The following is a 19,873-nucleotide window of genomic DNA, read 5'->3' as shown; positions in this document are numbered from 1 at the left end:
TCTTGGTAGGCCTCCCTGCTCTCTGTATGTGATTAACCTCATATAACCTCATATGTTATTCATATGCTGTTTCATATGCTGTTTCATATTCATATGTATGTGCAGATAAACTGCAAGAGAATAAGAACTTCAGATCATTGCACACTGCCTAGCCTAAATTTTGACACAAACTTACTGATAATGGCTTCTAAGTTGTGCCGTATGTTTAGCAATGTTATAAGTGGTTTCAGGCCTTTTCCAGAAATGAGGGGGACAAATAACTAAATTTTAATAAACAACAACTAATATAATTGAAATCACTCCTTCCAGCTCAGGCCTTTGGAAGGTGGTCTTCTTGACTGCTGCCTTGGGCATGGTCTCTCAAGATGGTCACTAATGACCCCTGGACCTACTCTCCCTACCCCCATGGTCTCTCCTGCCTGGGGGTCACCCCCAATGCTTTGTCATTGTGCCTCTGACCCCTTTTTGTGGCATCAGTAGTCCATGAACACTACAGAAAAAGACCTGGAGTACTTGCCAGTAAGAAGCTGATTCTCACAGCCTGCTTCGTGGGGACAGTAGCCTCATCTGTCCTGCGAGGTGCTCAGAGGGCATGTATTTGCTGAAGGTTTAAGCACAGTATAAACAAAAGGAAAAAACTGACTAATACTGTTGATGACATATTCCCTAACAAATTAACCTAGCAGGGATTTCATCCAACAACAAAGATGTTCTCAGCGGCTGACCGTGGAAAATAGCCCACAGACAGGCAAAGGAAGTGTGAAGGGAAGGAGAGGCTCCTGCCTAGGACCCTTGGAGCTGGTTGGGACACCCTGGGGGGCTTCAGTCCTGATGGCCACTGGGTAATATGTGGAGGACAGTGCTTTCCAGGCATGACAGTCCTCTTTCAAATTGATGGCAGTGACTTAAGTGAAATATTTTAAAAAGCCAATTTACCTTCAAATGGGAGAATGTTGCCTCATGGTCTTTTTTTTTTTTTTAAATTGAAGCATAGTTCATTTACAACGTTGTGTTAGTTTCAGGTGTACAGCAAAGTGATTCAGTTATACTTACATATATATCTATTTTTTTCAGATTCTTTTCCCTTATAGGTTATTACAAAATATTGAGTATAGTTCCCTGTGCTATAACAGTAGGTTCTTGTTGGTTATCTATTTTCTCTATGGTAGTGATAGTTGTATGTTTTGTCCCCCTCAGTCCTGTTTCACTGAATCCTGGGGGACGAGTTAGTCCCATGGTGAAGTAGACACAGCTAAGGTTGGGATTAGATGTGATGACCTGTTTTTGTTTCCTCCCAAGTTTGCTTGTCATTCAGGTAATAATTGGTTTTTCAGTGTGAAAGAAACAAATCCTGAAAGTTTTCAAAATCATGGTGAAGAGTACCTGTTCTGTGGGCTTTGTGCTACGTTCCACGGCCCTCGAGTTCAGCCCACCCTGGACCCTGCCATGGGGCTGCACCTGTGCTGCGGGAAGGCCAGTCTGTGGTTTCACTTCTCTTTTCCTGTTTCTAGGGTCTGGACTTCGCTGGGTTCACCGCACACATGTTTGCTGGGATTTGCTTCGTTCTCTTGTTCTCCTTTCCACTCCTCAGACTACTTTACTGGAACAAAAAGCTGTATAACAAGGAACCCAGTGAGATCGTTGGTGAGTGGAAGTACCTCCTCATATAGCCCCAGAGTTTACTGCCAAGATACTATTTTTTCTGGGGGAAGTTGCCACGAAAATTTAAGAGGTTAATCACCTGTAAAATATCAGGGAAGCATAAGTCGTTGGGATGCTGCACACTAGCATGTCCCTGTCTGCCTCCTGGTACGCAATGTGCTTTCAGGGGCTTTAAATCCATGAGCTGTGCCTCTTTAGTTTTCTATAGAGTGAAATGTGGGAAGCAATGTCCACTGTATACAATTTGCATGTCATGACAGCATTAAACCATGTATATACAATACAAATAGCATAGCATATAGACTGTACTAATATGTTGTAGTTTGAAACTAAATGTGATTACAAAAATGGCAGCATAATCCAGCACAGGGGATATAATACCGTGTCAATCAAGATCATATTGGTGAGGCAGTGACCAGGAGGAATAGGGCTCGTGGCCATCTTATGGTTTTGCATTTTCCTTACTTAAAATTTTTAGTAGATGTTTTAGTGAGAGCATTACTGGTCAGGATAGATTAGAAGCAATAGACTATTTGGGAAACATCCAGCCTCTTCTTGGCCAGGCCCTGTGCAAGACACTGTGCAGGTTGCCTTTGTAACATAGGGGACCACTACAAATGATTCCATTACTTCTTTGTTTTGAAGAAAATTTTAATCAACGTTTGCTTTTTATTTTAAAATAGATATTTCTTGCAATGAGGTACCTTGATCCATGTTTCTCACTGACCAGTGTATTAATTTGCTAGGGCTGCTACAACAAAGTACCACAGACTGGGTGGCTTAAACAAAAGACGGTTTATTTCCATAGAAGTTAAGGTGGCTTAATAAGCCACCTATTGTGGCTTACTACCTCATAGTTCTGGAGGCTGGAAGTCCAAAATCATGGATTGGTTGGCTGTGAGGAAGGACCTGTTCCAGCCCTGTCCCCTTAGCTTTTAGATGGCTGTATTCATGTTCATATGGCATTCTCGCTGTGTGTGTCTGTGTACACATTTCTCCATTTGTAAGCACACCAGTCATCTTGGATTTGGGGCCATTCTAATGACCTCACCTTAGCTAATTATATCTGCAATGACCCTATTTTCAAATAAGGTCACATTCTGATGTACTGGGGGTTAGGACTTCAACACATGAACTTTGGGGGGACACTATTCAACCCATAGCAACAAGTTAGAGGTGTTCAAAATGTTTTATCATCAACTAGTATATGTAAAGTGTGGTAACAATATTTAGGTTTAGTTTTCTAATGGAAAGGATCATACCAATGGATAGCTAAGGAGACTATAATCAATTACAACGGCTAATCTGTCTCTAGAAGCTTGTGTGGACACAGCTGCACCTCTCCCCAACATCCCTCAACCACCCTGGTGATCAGAATGACTCGGGAACAACTGTTATATATACAGGTTACCAGGCCCACCCCCAGGAAATCTATGCTGTGTATAAGCTCTTCTGGAGAGTCTTATCTTGAAATTAATTTAGATATACTGATTTGGAAGTATAGAAACAAATCTGTGTAATTGACTCCTCCACTCTTCCAGAGAAAGGAGCTGAGGAAAACTTTGAGGGAAGGGGGAGGGGATGGTTGGGACATGGATAATGCTGAAACCCTATGGCAATGCCAAGACAGGGTGTAAATCAGCACACGGCGAGCTGTGCAGAGCCAGAGCAATCACTCTGAGCCACTGTTGGGTACAGGGGTCTCCAATTTGGGGGTGCTTGGTATAACTACAGATTACTAAGCCCTACCCCAGAGATTTGGGTTCAGCAGGTCTTTGGTGTGCAGAGAGCATCTGTCAGATGCTTGATTATCTGCAGTAAAAAGTAACACTGAAATCTCAGTGACTCTTCCTCACTTTAGCCTCATGCCCACTGTGGGCTGGCAGTGCCTTCCTGGTCAATAGTTCTCAGAGTCCTGAGCTGCTGATCATCAGACTGAGAGAACCACATGTTCCACTCTACCACTGAATGACACAGCTCATCCTGAGTGTCACCAGGCCTCAGTTTTCACCCTGTCACCAGTTGCAGGGGCCAGGATGAGTCAGCCTGCCAAGTGATCAGAATGGGAGAGAACGACTTATTTGTTGAAAAGCACAAATAATAACCAGAGTCTGCCCCTCTGGTCACCAAATATCAACTCATGCTGCTTCTTCCTAATATTTTATATAGAATTTTTATATCTTTGTACAATAGGGATATTGGTGTGTAGTGTCTTCTCTTGAAATGTCTGCTTTTGCTGTCCTCGAAGGATGAATATAGAAGTATACCCTCCTCTTCAGTTTTTGGGAAGAGATGGTGTAAAATTGCTACTACTTTTTTCCTTAAATGTTTGCCAGGATATTTAAAGGCTTGGACCTCCCTCCCTCCCTCCCTCCCTTCCTTTCCTTCCTTCCTTCTAGTTTTTAACTACATATTCAAATTACTTAATAGATATAGGGCTAGCTATTAAGGTTATCTATTTCTTCTTGAGTGCTCACTTGTGGTTTATGTCTTTAAAGGAATTTGTCCATCGTACCTCAATTGTTGAAAGAATTATTCTAAAACTGTTCATAATAGTTTTTCATTATCCTTTTAATGGCTATAGAACTTTTAAAATTGAAGTATAGTTGATTTGCAATATTGTGTTAGTTTTAGGTGTACAACAAAGTAATTCAGTTATATATATATATATTTTTCAGATTATTTTCTATTAGGTTATTATAAGATATTGAGTATAGTTCCCTGTGTTATACTGTAAATCCTTGTTGCTTATCTGTTTTATGCATCATAGTTTGTATCCATTAATCCCATCCTCCTAATTTATGCCTCCCTTTCCTTTTCCCCTTTGCTAAACATAAGTTTATTTTCTATGTCTGTGAGTCTGTTTCTGTTTTGTATATAGATTAATTTGTGTTATTTTTTAGATTCCAAGTATAAGTGATATCCTATAATACTTGTCTTTCTTTTTCTGACTTACTTCACTTAGTATGATATTCTCTATGTCCATGTTGCATGTTGCTGCTAATGGCAATATTTCATTCTTTTTATGGCTGAGTAATATTCCATTGTATATATACACCACATCTTCCAACCAATCATCTATTGATGGGCACTTGGATTGTTTCCATGTCTTGGTTACTGGAAAGAGTGTTCCTGTGAACATTTGACTGCATGTATCTTTTTGAATTAGAATTTTCATCTTTTCTGGATATGTGCCCAAGCGTGGAATTGCTGGATCATATGGTAACCTAATTTTTGGTTTTTCAAGGAAACTCCATAACGTTCTCCATAGTGGCTGCACCAATTTACATTCCCACCAACAGTATAGGAGGGTTCCCTTTTCTCCACACCCTCTCCAGCATTTATTATTTGCAGACATTTTAATGATGGCCATTCTGACTGGTATGAGGTGGAACCTCATTGTAGTTTTGATTTGCATTTCTCTAATGATTAGTGATACTGAGCATCATTTCATGTGCCTAATGGCCATCTGTGTGCATTCTTTGGAGAAATACCTATTTAGGTCTTCTGTCAATTTTTTTTTTTACATCATTATTGGAGTATAATTGCTTTACAATCGTGTGTTAGTTTCTGCTTTATAACAAAGTGAATCCGTTATGCATATACATATGTTCCCATATCTCCTCCCTCTTGCATCTCCCTCCCTCCCACCCTCCCTATCCCACCCCTCTAGGTGGTCACAAAGCAACGAGCTGATCTCCTTGTGCTATGCGGCGGCTTCCCACTAGCTATCTATTTTATGTTTGGTAATGAATATATGTCCATGCCACTCTCTCACTTTGTCACAGCTTACCATTCCCCATCCCCATATCCTCAAGTCCATTCTCTAGTAGGTCTGTGTCTTTATTCCTGTCTTACCCCTAGGTTCTTCATGACATATTTTTTTTCTTAAATTCCATATATATGTGTTAGCATACAACATTTGTCTTTCTCTTTCTGACTTACTTCACTCAGTAGGACAGATGCTAGGTCCATCCACCTCATTACAAATAGACCAATTTCATTTATTTTTATGGCTGAGTAATATTCCATTGTACATATGTGTCAAATTTTCTTTATCCATTCATCTGATGATGGACACTTAGGTTGTTTCCATCTCCTGGCTATTGTAAATAGAGCTGCAATGAACAGTTTGGTACATGACTCTTTTTGAACTATGGTTTTCTCAGGGTATATGCCCAGTAGTGGGATTGCTGAGTCATATGGTAGTTCTCTTTGTAGTTTTTTAAGGAACCTCCATATTGTTCTCCATAATGGCTGTACCAATTCATATTCTCACCAGCAGTGCAAGAGTGTTCCCTTTACTCCACACCCTCTCCAGCATTTATTGTTTCCAGATTTTTTGATGATGGCCAGTCTGACTGGTGTGAGATATCTCATTGTAGTTTTGATTTGCATTTCTCTAATGATTAATGATGTTGAGCATTCTTTCATGTGTTTGTTGGCAGTCTGTATATCTTCTTTGAAGAAATGTCTATTTAGGTCTTCTGCCCATTTTGGGATTGGGTTGTTTGTTTTTTTGTTATTGAACTGCATGGGCTGCTTGTAAATTTTGGAGATGAATCCTTTGTCAGTTGCTTCATTTGCAAATATTTTCTCCCATACTGAGGGTTGTCTTTTGGTATTGTTTATGGTTTCCTTTGCTGTGCAAAAGCTTTGCAGTTTCATTAGGTCCCATTTGTTTATTTTTCTTTTTATTTCCATTTCTCTAGGCAGTGGGTCAAAAAGGATTTTGCTGTGATTTATGTCATAGAGTGTTCTGCCTATGTTTTCCTCTAAGAGTTTGAGAATTACTGGCCTTACATTTAGGTCTTTAATCCATTTTGAGCTTATTTTTGTATATGGTGTTAGGGAGTGATCTAATTTCATACTTTTACATGTACCTGTCCAGTTTTTCCAGCACCACTTATTGAAGAGGCTGTCCTTTCTCCACTGTACATTCCTGCCTCCTTTATCAAAGATAAGGTGACCATATGTGCGTGGGTTTATCTCTGGGCTTTCTATCCTGTTCCATTGATCTATCTTTCTGTTTTTGTGCCAGTACCATACTGTCTTGATTACTGGAGCTTTGTAGTATAGTCTGAAGTCCGGGAGCCTGATTCCTCCAGCTCCATTTTTCATTCTCAAGATTGCTTTGGCCATTTGGGGTCTTTTGTGTTTCCATACAAATTGTGAAATTTTTTGTTCTAGTTCTGTGAAAAATGCCAGTGGTAGTTTGATAGGGATTGCATTGAATCTGTAGATTGCTTTGGGTAGTAGAGTCATTTTCACAATATTGATTCTTCCAATCCAAGAACATGGTATATCTCTCCACCGATTTGTTTCATCTTTAATTTCTTTCATCAGTGTCTTATAATTTTCTGCATACAGATCTTTGGTCTCTTTAGGTAGGTTTATTCCTAGATATTTTATTCTTTTTGTTGCAATGGTAAATGGGAGTTTTTTCTTGATTTCACTTTCGGATTTTTCATCATTAGTGTATAAGAATGCAAGACATTTCTGTGCCTTAATTTTGTATCCTGCTACTTTACCAAATTCATTGGTTAGCTCTAGTAGTTTTCTGGTAGCATCTGTAGGATTCTCTATGTATAGTATCATGTCATCTGCAAACAGTGGCAGCTTTACTTCTTCTTTTCCAATTTGGATTCCTTTTATTTCCTTTACTTCTCTGATTGCTGTGGCTAAAACTTCCAAAACTATGTTGAATAAGAGTAGTGAGAGTGGGCAACCTTGTCTTGTTCCTGATCTTAGTTGAAATGCTTTCAGTTTTTCACCATTGAGGATGATGTTGGCTGTGTGTTTGTCATATATGGCCTTTATTAAGTTGAGGAAAGTTCCCTCTGTGCCTAGTTTCTGGAGGGTTTTTAGCATAAATGGGTGTTTAATTCTGTCAAAAGCTTTCCCTGCATCTATTGAGATGACCATACTGTTTCTCTCCTTCAATTTGTTAATATGGTGTATCACATTGATTGATTTGCATATATTGAAGAATCCTTGCATTCCTGGAATAAACCCCACTTGATCATGGTGTATGATCCTTTTAGTGTGTTGTTGGATTCTGTATGCTAGTATGTTTTGAGGATTTTTGCATCTATGTTCATCAGTGATATTGGCCTGTAGTTTTCTTTCTTTGTGACATCCTTGTCTGGTTTTGGTATCAGGGTAATGGTGGCCTGGTAGAATGAGTTTGGGAGTGTTCCTCCCTCTGCTATATTTTGGAAGAGTTTGAGAAGGATAGGTGTTCACTCTTCTCTAAATGTTTGATAGAATTCACCTGTGAAGCCATCAAGTCCTGGGCTTTTGTTTGTTGGACGGTTTTTTTTTTTTTTTTCCGGTGCGTGGGCCTCTCACTGCTGTGGTCTCTCCCTGGCAGACACAGGCTCCAGATGCGCAGGCCAAGCAGCCATGGCTCACGGGCCCAGCCCCTCCACAGCACGTGCGATCCTCCCAGACTGGGACATGAACCCACGCCCCCTGCCTCGGCAGGCGGACTCACAACCACTGCGCTACCAGGGAAGCCCCTGTTGGAAGATTTTTAATCACAGTTTCAATTTCAGTGCTTGTGATTGGTCTGTTCATATTTTCTATTTCTTACTGATTCAGTCTTGGCAGGTTGTGCTTTTCTAAGAATTTGTCCATTTCTTCCAGGTTGTCCATTTTATTGGCATAGAGTTGCTTGTAGTAATCTCTCATGATCTTTTGTATTTCTGCAGTATCAGTTGTTACTTCTCCTTTTTCATTTCTAATTCTGCTGATTTGAGTCTTCTCCCTTTTTTCTTGATGAGTCTGGCTAATGGCTTATCAATTTTGTTTATCTACTCAAAGAACCAGCTATTAATTTTATTGATTTTTGCTATCATTTTCTTCATTTATTTTTCATTTGTTTCTGATCTGATCTTTATGATTTCTTTCCTTCTGCTAACTTTGGGGGGTTTTTTGTTCTTCTTTCTCTAATTGCTTTAGGTGCAAGGTTAGGGTGTTTATTCAAGATGTTTCCTGTTTCTTAAGGTAGGATGGTATTGCTATAAACTTCCCTCTTAGAACTGCTTTTGCTGTATCCCATAGGTTTTGGGTCATCGTGTTTTCATTGTCATTTGTTTCTAGGTATTTTTAATTTCCTCTTTGATTTCTTCAGTGATTACTTTGTTATCAAGTAGTGTATTGTTTGCACTCCATGTGTTTGTATTTCTTACAGATCTTTTCCTGTAATTGATATCTAGTCTCATAGCATTGTGGTTGGAAAAGATACTTGATACAATTTCAATTTTCTTAAATTTACCAAGGCTTGATTTGTGACCCAAGATATGATCTATCCTGGAGAATGTTCCATGAGCACTTGAGAAAAATGTGTATTCTGTTGTTTTTGGATGGAGTGTCCTATAAATATCAATTAAGTCCATCTTGTTTAATGTATCGTTTAAAGCTGTGTTTCCTTATTTATTTTCATTTTGGATGATCTGTCCATTGGTGAAAGTGGGGTGGTAAAGTCCCGTACTACGAATGTGTTCCTGTCGATTTCCCCTTTTATGGCTGTTAGTACTTGCCTTATGTATTGAGGTGCTCCTATGTTGGGTGCGTAAATATTTACAATTGTTATATCTTCTTCTTGGATTGATCCGTTGATCATTATATAGTGTCCTTCGTTGTCTCTTCTAATAGTCGTTATTTTAAAGTCTATTTTGTCTGATATAAGTATTACTACTCCAGCTTTCTTTTGGTTTCCATTTGCATGGAATACCTTTTTCCATGCCCTCACTTTCAGTCTGTATGTGTCTCTAGGTCTGAAGTGGGTCTTTTGTAGACAGCAAATATATGGGTCTTGTTTTTGTATCCATTCAGCCAATCTGTGCCTTTTGGTGGAAGCATTTAATCCATTTGCATATAAGGTAATTATCGATATGTATGTTCCTATCCCCATTTTCTTAATTGTTTTGGGTTTGTTATTATAGGTCTTTTCCTTCTCTTGTGTTTCTTGCCTAGAGAAGATCCTTTAGCATTTGTTGTAAAGCTGGTTTGGTGGTGCTGAACTCTCTCAGCTTTAGCTTATCTCTAAAGGTTTTAATTTCTTCATCAAATCTGAATGAGATGCTTGCTGGGTAGAGTAATCTTGGTGGTAGGTTTTTCTCCTTCATCACTTTAACTATGTCCTTCCAGTCTCTTCTGGCTTGAAGAGTTTTTGCTGAAAGGTCAGCTGTTAACCTTATGGGGATTCCCTTGTGTGTTATTTGTTGTTTTTCCCTTGCTGCTTTTAATATGTTTTCTTTGTATTTAATTTTTGACAGTTTGATTAATATGTGTCTTGGCATGTTTCTCCTTGGATTTATCCTGTATGGGACTCTCTGTGCTTCCTGGACTTGATTAACTATTTCCTTTCCCATATTAGGGAAGTTTTCAACTATAATCTCTTCAAATATTTTCTCAGTCCCTTTCTTTTTCTCTTCTTCTTCTGCAACCCCTATAATTCGAATGTTGGTGCGTTTAATGTTGTCCCAGTGGTCTCTGAGACTGTCCTCAGTTCTTTTCATTCTTTTTTCTTTATTCTGCTCTGCAGTAGTTATTTCCACCATTTTATCTTCCAGGTCACTTATCCGTTCTTCTGCCTCAGTTATTCTGCTATTGATCCCATCTAGAGTATTTTTCATTTCATTTATTGTGTTGTTCCTCATTGCTTGTTTCATCTTTAGTTCTTCTAGGTCCTTGTTAAATGTTTCTTGCATGTTGTCTATTCTATTTCCAAGATTTTGGATCATCTTTACTATCATTATTCTGAATTGTTTTTCAGACTGCCTATTTCCTCTTCATTTGTTAGCTCTGGTGGGTTTTTACCTTGCTCCTTCATCTGCAGTGTATTTCTCTGTCTCCTCATTTTGCTTATCTTACTGTGTTTGGGTCTCCTTTTTGCAGGCTGCAGATTCGTAGTTCCCATTGTTTTTGGTGTCTGTCCCCAGTGGCTAAAGTTGGTTCAGTGGGTTGTGTAGGCTTCCTGGTGGAGAGGACTAGTGCCTGTGTTCTGGTGGATGAGGCTGGATATTGTCTTACTAGTGGGCAGGTCCACGTCTTGTGGTGTGTTTTGGGGTGTCTGTAGACTTATTATGATTTTGGGCAGCCTCTCTGCTAATGGGTGGGGTTGTGTTCCTGTGTTGCTAGTTTTTTGGCATAGGGTGTCCAGCACTGTAGCTTGCTGGTCATTGAGTGAAGCTGGGTGCTGGTGTTGAGATGGAGATCTCTGGGAGATTTTCACTGTTTGATATTACGTGGAGCTGGGAGGGCTCTTGTGCACCAGTGTCCTGAAGTTGGCTCTCCCACCTCAGAGGCACGGCACTGACTCCTGGCTGTCGCACCAAGAGCCTTTCATTCACACAGCTCAGACTAAAAGGGAGAAAAAGTAGAAAGAAATAATGAAAAAGGATAAAAGAAAATAAAATATAGGAAGGTAAAATAAAATAAAGTTATTAAAATAAAAAAATAATTATTAAGAAAATAAAATTTTTTAAGTAAAAAAAAAAAAAAAAAGAAAACGGATGGATAGAACCCTAGGACAAATGGTGGAAGCAAAGCTATACAGACAAAATCTCACACAGAAGCATACACATACACACTCACAGAAAGGGGAAAAGGGGAAAAAGTAATAAATCTTGCTCTCAAAGTCCTCTTTCTCAATTTGGGATGATTCGTTGCCTATTCATGTATTCCACAGATTCAGGGTACATCAAGTTGATTGTAGAGATTTAATCCACTGCTCCTGAGGCTGTTGGGAGAGATTTCCCTTTCTCTTCTTTGTTCGCACAGCTCCTGGGGTTTAGCTTTGGATTTGGCCCCGCCTCGGCCTGTAGGTCGCTGGAGGGCGTCTGTTCTTCACTCAGACAGGATGTGGTTAAAGAAGCCATTGATTCGGGGGCTCTGGCTCACTCAGGCCAGGCGGAGGGAGGGGTACGAAGTGCGGGGCAAGCCTGCGGTGCTTCTGCCAATTTTTTGATTGGCTTGTTTGATATTGGGTTGTATGAGCTGTTTGTATATTTTGGATTAATATCTCTTGTCAGTTGCATCATTTGCAAATATTTTCCCCCATTCTGTAGGTTGTCTTTCATTTTGTTGATAGTTTCCTTTGCTGTGCAAAAGCTTTTATGTTTGGTTAGGTCCCATTTGTTTATCTTTGCTTTTATTTCTTTTCCTTGGTAAACTGATTTAAGAAAATATTGCTATGATTTATGTCCAAGAAGTTTTTACCTATGTTCTCTTCTAGCAGTTTACGGTGTCATGTCTTATATTTAGGTCTTTAAACCATTTTGAGTGTATTTCTGTGTATGATGTGAAGGAGTGTTCTAATTTCATTGATTTACATGAGGATGTCCAGCTTTCCCAACACCACTTGCTGAAGAGACTGTCTTTTCTCCGTTGTATATTCTTGCTTCTTTTGCTGTAGATTAACTGACAATAGGTGTTTGGGCTTATTTCTGGGCTCTCTATTCTGTTCCATTGATCTATATGTCTGTTTTTGTGCCAATATCATGCTGTTTTGATTACTGTAGCTTTGTAGTATTGTTTGAAGTCTGGGAGGCTTACATAATGGCTATAGAATTTTTGGTAAGGGAACCTCTCTCATTCCTGATATTGGATTTATGTCTTAAATTTTTTTCTGATTAGTCTGTCTAGAGGTTTATCAATGTTACTGATCTCAACCACCTTTTGATTGTATAGATTTTTTTCTACATTTTTTCTTTTTTAATGATTTATACTCTGATATTTATTATTTATTTTCTCCTGCTTACTTTGGATTTATTTATTTATTCTTCTTTTACTAGCTTCTTCATGCGAGGGTTGAGGTTATTCATTTATATATATCTTATTTTCTAGTATAGGTATTTAGTGCTCTAAATTTCCTTCTAAGTAGTGGTCTTCCACCAATTTTGATATGTTTTGTTCTACTTCCCTTCAATTCAAATTACTTTCTGATTTCCATTTTGATTTCTTCTTTGATCCTTGGATATTTTAGATGTATTTACCTACACCAAATTTGGGGATTTTTGCAGTTACCAAATTTAATTTCACAGTGGTCAGAGAATATATTTTGTAAAACTTGAATCCTTTTGAATTGATTGAAACCTGTTTTATGGTAGAATGTGGCCTAGTCTCATAAATATTCTATTTGCACTAGAAAAGAATATGTATTCTGCTGTTGTTGGTTGGAGTTATGTCAATATGAACAATTAGGTCAAGTTGACTGATAATGTTATTCAGGTCATTCATATTCTTGCTGATTTTCTGCCCACTTGTCTATCAATTATTGAGAGGTGGATATAGAAATCTCTGACTAAGGCTGTGGATTTGTCTATTTATCTTTGCAATTCTATGATTTTTTGCTTTACATATTTCAAAATTTTGTTACTAGGGTACATAAACATTTAGGGTTATTATGTCCTCTTGAAGAATTAACACCTTTATCATTATGAAGTACCCTTCCCTATCCATAGTAATATTCTTGCTCTGAAAACTAATTTGATCTTAATGTAGCAATTCCAGCTTTCTGTTAGTGTGGTATATTTTTATCATCCTTTTACTTTTAACCTTTTTGTGTCTTTAAAGTTAAAGTGCATTTCTTGCAAATAGCTTATAGTTGGGTCTTGCTTTTTTATCCAATCTAATAATCTTTTAATTGATATGTTTAGATCATTGATATTTAACTTGATTAGTGATATGGTTGAATTTAAGTGTATCATCATGTCACATTTTCTAATTGTGATTTTAGTTATAATTATATCACTAACTTCAAGTGATATTATACCACTTAACATAAAGGATAAGAATCTTATAGTAGTATAATTCTATTTCTCAACTCCTGGCCTAGGTGTCTTCCCCTGAGACTCCTGCATTAGAGCCAGGTGACCCTCCTCTAGGCTCCTGGCAGCCACCACCTCCTGTGAGAGAACACATCCCACATGGTAATGTCTTTGCCTGCTTGTAACATGTATACGGCAACCACAAGTAATGCCACGAGAGGGTGGTTGAGAAGCTTGGAAAGATAGGGGCTGGTGGTAATCAGAGAGGTAGAGATGAGACATCTGATGATGTGTCCTGGTCAGGGCTAGTCAGGCAAAGCAAGATCTAAAACTTATACAGGGGGATCAGAGCTCACAATGGCACTCACCATTTGAGGATCTTGAGTCTTCCCTAAAGATCTTTGCAGGTCATGGGGAACAATGGGCTATTTGAAAGAATGAACCTATCTATCTATCTATCTATCTATCTATCTATCTATCTATCTATCTATCATCTGTTTTCTTAGGTGGATCAGCCTAGATAGGTAGAAGATAGGTAAATAGGAACATAGATTCCTTGTTTCCATATATCTAACTGTATTTATCTATAGATAGATAAATAGATATATAGATAGTTTCTATAGATGATAGATAGATAAATAGATAGATAGGGCAAACAGTGTTTTATGATTAACCAGGGTTGGGTTGTCAGGAAGTGGCTTCAGTCAAAGGTTACTGAGGAGCAGCAATCAGAATTAGGTAAATGTGAGGAGATGAAGCCTGGATAAGCTGGTGACCTGAGTCAGGAAGTGGTGGATCCTGCAAGACCCACACCATCATATCCTGAACTGCTCTTGTGGCCTAGTACTGCCTTAGCTCATGTTCATTTATGATGTATCTTATTTCTCTGTCTAGCTTGTTGGAGGCCTATCTTATAACTTGTCAATTTATTCTTCTCCTTTAACATCTAGCATGGTGTCTGGCACCTATTATATGTTCAGTGCAGAAATGTAGAGGAGAATGACATTGATAAGACCAAAATGATATTTCAGGTTCATGTACCTGGAAGATTAATGATGTCATATAAGAACTAAGACAGTGAGGGAAGAGAGAGTTCTGTGGGGGAAGATGGAATGTTTATCTGTGAATCTTGTAGCACGAGGTTCAGAGGGCAATATCAGGTAGCTGATTGGGTTCACAGTCTTAGAGCTCAGCAGAGACAGGGTGGGGAAATGGCAGAGGAGGTACAGAGGAAGCTTGGGAGCCGAGGAGTGGATGCTTGGCTAAACTGAGCTCTGGGTGCAGGCAGTGGACTCCCTTCTCTTGGACAAAATCGCTCTCAACCAAAATTTCCCATGATCGGTGATACATTTATTTTGTCCACAACTAGAAAAATGAAAGTGCACTACTTGAGCATTAACCCATGGGTTGATCTGAGGAGAGTAGCCTGTCCTGTTTGATTTGATGGGCTAGAAGGCAGCAAGGCTCTGGGGGTGCGTGAGGGGCTGAAGGTGACGCTGGAGAAGATACCTGCGGAAAGGAGCCCTGGGGACCTGGAAGGCCAGATTCAGTTTCTGCTTCTCCAAACACAGAGGTGGAGAGGCTCCCACAGGCTGGCCCGGGAGCTGAGCCGAGCAATGCTCCTGTGTAGCTATTCAAAGTTGGTCAGCTGCTTGAGAGAGTGGCAGTCACTAATATGGCTTGAAAGAATGGCTAGAAAGTCTCTGATACTTTAGGGATGGGCTTTGAATGATATCCACTACCTAACGAAGTTCAGAACATTGGGTGAAATAATGGCACTCTCTGCACCTTCTCTGAAGCTGCTGCACCACCTTGTCCCCCCATTCCTGTCCCAGTGCAGCATTTGTGTGTGTGTGTGTGTGTGTTCAGCATTTCAGAAACCTAATTCATATGTTTTTATCCTCTTCCTCCTCCTCTTCCTCCTTTTTATATTATCATAACCTCACAGGTTGTTTAATGAGGTGTGAATTATGGAGGTGTGAATTATGTTTATTGAGGGAATTATGGATCTGTTTCTCTGTAGAGGCTTTCAGGTTATACCCAAGTTTCTTCTGTTTTAGCAAGCTACAAAGAATCAATAGGTACTGAATGGAAGTACTTTACTTATCTTCATTCTAAAAACTTTTCATCTTTGAAAGGCTGACCCTTTAGAGAAAACCATGGTGGCATTTTCCTTGTCATTGAGCCCAGGCTTGTGCAGTGCTTCACAGGTCTTGGGAGAATTGCCCTGCCTTGACTCTGCTCTGAGCTAGTGTCAACTGATCTAATCCTGCTTGAAAGTGTGTGTTCTTTTAATTTCATCTTGAATTTTTAAGATATGTAGTATAGTGCATTGTACATGAGAGGTGATTCATGAAAATACTGTGCTTCCTTGTATTCTTTTAGTGGATATTTTGAGAAATTTATGTAGTATCTCTAACAGTAAACTAGAGGTTAAAAGTAAAATTTCATAAGATATTCTAGTATTTTAGGAGCCAATGAATTGGCAATTCATTTTTCTCTTCTCTATCAGAAGAGGTTTAAATTCATTGATGGGTGAAAATTTGCCTCATTCTTTTAATTTCAGAAGTGCATAAAGTTGTCTACATTTCTCTCCTTTGTGTTCTTTCATAGACACAAGCTCAACTTGGGGGCCTGGTCAGGAGGGAGGGCTCTCCCCATCTCCTGCTATTACCAAATGCCCTACTGGGGAGACCAGGCACCACCTACTACACTTGTATTTCTGATGTGTATTAGATCTGTTTCAAAGATTGGGCAATGTCTGGATTTTGAACTGAGATCTGAACTACTGGCTCCAAAAAGTAATTTCTTGGGAGGGAAAAAGTTTGTTGGGTGCTAACTTTCATACGCCTATTGAAGAATTTATTCTTCACCCAAAGAGTTGAAATTATCTTTGCATCTACTGTAATTTTTAAAAGTCAGCTTTGTCTTCTGGTTCTCTCATAATAACATGAAAGCTAAGAAGCCACTGCTTTGGTTTGGTCCTTGGAGATCTGCATCACAGGTGTGTGTTTTCTGTTCTTGGAGGGTGCTGAGGGGAGTAGGTGCTGATGTCTGAGATTGCAGGAGAATGAAGCCTTGGCTTTCCTTTCCTGCAGAACTGAAGCATGAGATCCATGTCTGGCGCCTTACTGCACAGCGCATCAGCCCAGCCAGCCGTGAGGAGACAGCAGTTCGAGGTCTACTCCTGGGGAAGGTGCTGACACTGGAACGCTTGCTGGCCCGAAGGCTGCACAGCTTCCAAAGGTATCAAGCCAGGCCCTGCTCAGACCACTCTTGGTTTACAGCAGTGGTTCTTGTCTTTACCAGTTATACTCAATGGTTGGATTGTATCAACAACCTATTTATGACCACCCTAAGAGTGTCCAAATGTCATGTGCAAAATGTGAGCTAAAGTGATTGTGAAGAGTACCCCACGGTACTGCAAAAGAGTAACACTAGCTGCATGCTACTAAGTAAGTTTTGGGTGCCATACACTGTGCTAAACCTGTTATGATGCAGCATTTTATTTAACTCTCACTTAGCTCTCTGGAATGTGTGCTGATATTAGCCCCAGCTTAAGGATGAGAAAACTGAGGCTCAGAGAATTTGAGCAACTTGCCCAGGGTTTTGCATCTAGGAAAGAGTGATGCCAGGAATTGAGTTCACACTCAACTACTGCCTGTCACACTTCACACCTAACACGTTGCATAATAAAAATTAAATATATATATATATATATAACAAATTAATCTAACAAAATATTCTCCCAGTAGTTGATTTTCCAGGAGCTCAAAGAATACCTAATTCCTGCTCAATTCATTTCTTGGAGTTTTTTTTTTTTTTGGCCATCTTATGGCATGTGGGAAATTAGTTCCCTGACTAGGGATTGAACCAGGGCCCCCTGCATTGGAAGCACAGAATCTTAACCACTGGACCACCAGAGAAGTTCCTTGAGTTTGTTTTTAATCAAAGCTGAGACCTAACAGTAACAGTGAGGTGCTGAGTTTTTCCTCCCCACTCTGATGAGGTGCTGAGTTCCAACCTGTCTTTACGCTGGAAGTACTGACAGAAAGAGCGAGAGCCTGCTCACTCCTCAGGGATGTGGAAGCATTCCTGCAGTAGGGTTGAGAACTGGGTGGAGATGAGAAGTCTGTCACGGCAAGGGGAAATGTGAGTCCTTGTGAAGGTAGTGAGAATGATCTTACATATTGCAGTTTGCTGAGACCAGCCCTGTGTTCTCAGAGAGCAGGCAAGCAGACTGAGGACAGGAGCTGGGCACAGTGCCAGTGCCAACCACTGAGGGCTGTCTAGTGTGGCTGTAGCCTGGTCTGAGAGTGGGGGGAGAAGGCCACAGGCGAGTATGTAGAGACTCACTCTGTCTAGAGATGTAGCCCAGTGTGAAGCACTGTCTCAGCATCCTCAGCTCCATCTCATCTCAGGACCTACCTGTATCCTGTGACGCTGGAGAAGCAGGACCTGGTACCCCCAGGCTACTGGAAGGCCCTGAGTTGCAGGCTGGGGACAGAGTGACCAACTTCAACAACAGGCATGGATCTTAAAAGGAAAAACTTTGTAAATTAAAGATGCAGGAGTAAATTGCCCTGAATGTATTTAATCTACTGGCCTTCAAGTTTCAACGTGTTCCATCTGGTATGGATGTTTAGACACAGTCAGTGTATCTCAGGGTTAAAATGTGAAGAATTCACCAAGTTTCCATCAACTCATCCTGTTTTGATAATGCCCCTCTCCCAGCTCAAGATCTGCTGGAAGTCATTTATATCTTCATGAAATTTCAAATCCAAGGGAAACTGAGGCCCAGAGAGGGCAGTGGCTTTGTAAGGCCACACAGTCACTGGAAGCAGATAGGAATGAGGGTGATCTAAGGCATGTGCTAACTCTTCAGGTCCTGTTTCTACATTTTTTTAAAAAAAAATTGTCATTAGAACCATTCAGTTGGGTCTGCTGTGATTTCCTTTAGGATCTGTACTGGCTGTGTGGTTGACCTCCACTGACACTATGACACGTGAGTGCTCATGAAGACTAAATTCTCCACCACACAGCTTCTTTTTCCTAACTGGTGAGGGAGGAAATAAAGCAGAAAAGAAAAGATGAGTTGATAGGAAAGGTTAACAAAGAACGGCAAGTTGGAACAAATAGAGGTGACAAATGGAGAGAGATGGGCGGATACCATGACCAGAGGGGGAAGGGAGCAGACGTAAGTGCTTCACAGTAGATTTCCAGTTGATAAAAATCACCACCAAAGCAAGTGGCATTTCTTTTACTGTTTTTTCCTTTATTTAAATTATAAATATAACACATCCTCATTCTGAAAAAAGATTCAGAAAATTAGTAAGTAAAAAGAAGAAAACCAAGGTGGCTTACTGTCTCATTCCCCTGTTGACATTCTGGCCAGTGTTCTGACGTTTCCTGTCCTATGCTCGCACGTGCCTCATTGAACAGTCCGGTCATTTCGTGTATTACTTTTCCTTGGGAATCTAGAATGAACATCTTTTCCAATTCATGAACCCAGTTCTACCAGGCTCCTTACACCACGAGGCCTGCCCCATTCTGTGGCCACACCTGGCGTCACACTGTGGACGGCGTCCAGGCCAGGGGACCATGCTGTGTGCCACTGCTGAATGCCACCTTGCTGGCCTCACTGCTCGATGCCACCAGGAAAATGATGTCTGCCCTTTTCTCTTTTAGACAGATCTCACAGGAAGATAAAAATTGGGAGACCAATATCCAGGAGCTACAAAGAAAGGTATTGTGGTTTCTTTTCTCAGGGATTCCTTGAAGAACAGAGTAGATTCCTTTTCCTTACTTCATGTGAAGTTGCAACTGAAAGTCATCTTTCTTTTATTCCTGTAGTTGTACACAAGACATAAGTTATTTCCAGGAATTAATGGGAAAGATAATTTTCCAGACATGGTAGGCTTATTTTGTCCAGGAAGTTAAAAGGTAAACTTATTATGTTCCTTTAAAATAGGGCAGCACTTTCTGTGGTTGGCCGGCTCTCAGCTCCCCCTGACCCTGAAAGGCAAGTCTGTGGTTCCCATTGTGTGGGTGAGGAGATGGAGGCCAAGACAAGGGAGGCGTGCTGCTTGAGATGGAACACCTTTTGGGGCAGAGATGGGGTGTATGTCTTCTGTTGTACGGCTCTGACGTTGGGAGGCAAAGCTCATTTTGGGCTCTTTTGCTCACTTTCCCACCTAGGTGGAATTTCTCAGCCCCCCTGAGGACACATAATGCCCCTCTCCCAGCTCAAGATCTGCTGGAAGTCATTTATATCTTCATGAAATTTCAAATCCAGGTAGTTTCTTTCCTAGGGAGAGGTTGAATACCCACTCTCTAATTATGATAGGAACATTTTGTCCTTCGCTAAAGGAAATTTAGACATTGGGACCTGGTAGATAACATGTTCTTTGAGTCTGTCCTCCCAGCATCTGTCC

General features: G+C 40.1%; 1 protein-coding gene across 1 annotated transcript in view; it reads left to right on the top strand.

Moving 5' to 3' along the window:
• Positions 1–19,873, top strand: part of OCA2 (OCA2 melanosomal transmembrane protein) — a 255,523-nt gene that overhangs the window by 132,956 nt on the left and 102,694 nt on the right. Inside the window, exons 15-17 of the mRNA XM_082658969.1 lie at positions 1,512–1,644; positions 16,538–16,685; positions 19,128–19,185. Coding sequence (XP_082515095.1) covers positions 1,512–1,644; positions 16,538–16,685; positions 19,128–19,185 — 339 coding nt within the window. The remainder of the gene's footprint in view (positions 1–1,511; positions 1,645–16,537; positions 16,686–19,127; positions 19,186–19,873) is intronic.

Source organism: Grampus griseus, assembly GCF_964374135.1.
Source record: "Grampus griseus genome assembly, chromosome: 7".
NCBI classification, from domain to species: Eukaryota; Metazoa; Chordata; class Mammalia; order Artiodactyla; family Delphinidae; genus Grampus; species Grampus griseus.
Note: the sequence above shows the minus strand (reverse complement) of the source record. Positions and strands in the feature narration are given on the sequence as shown.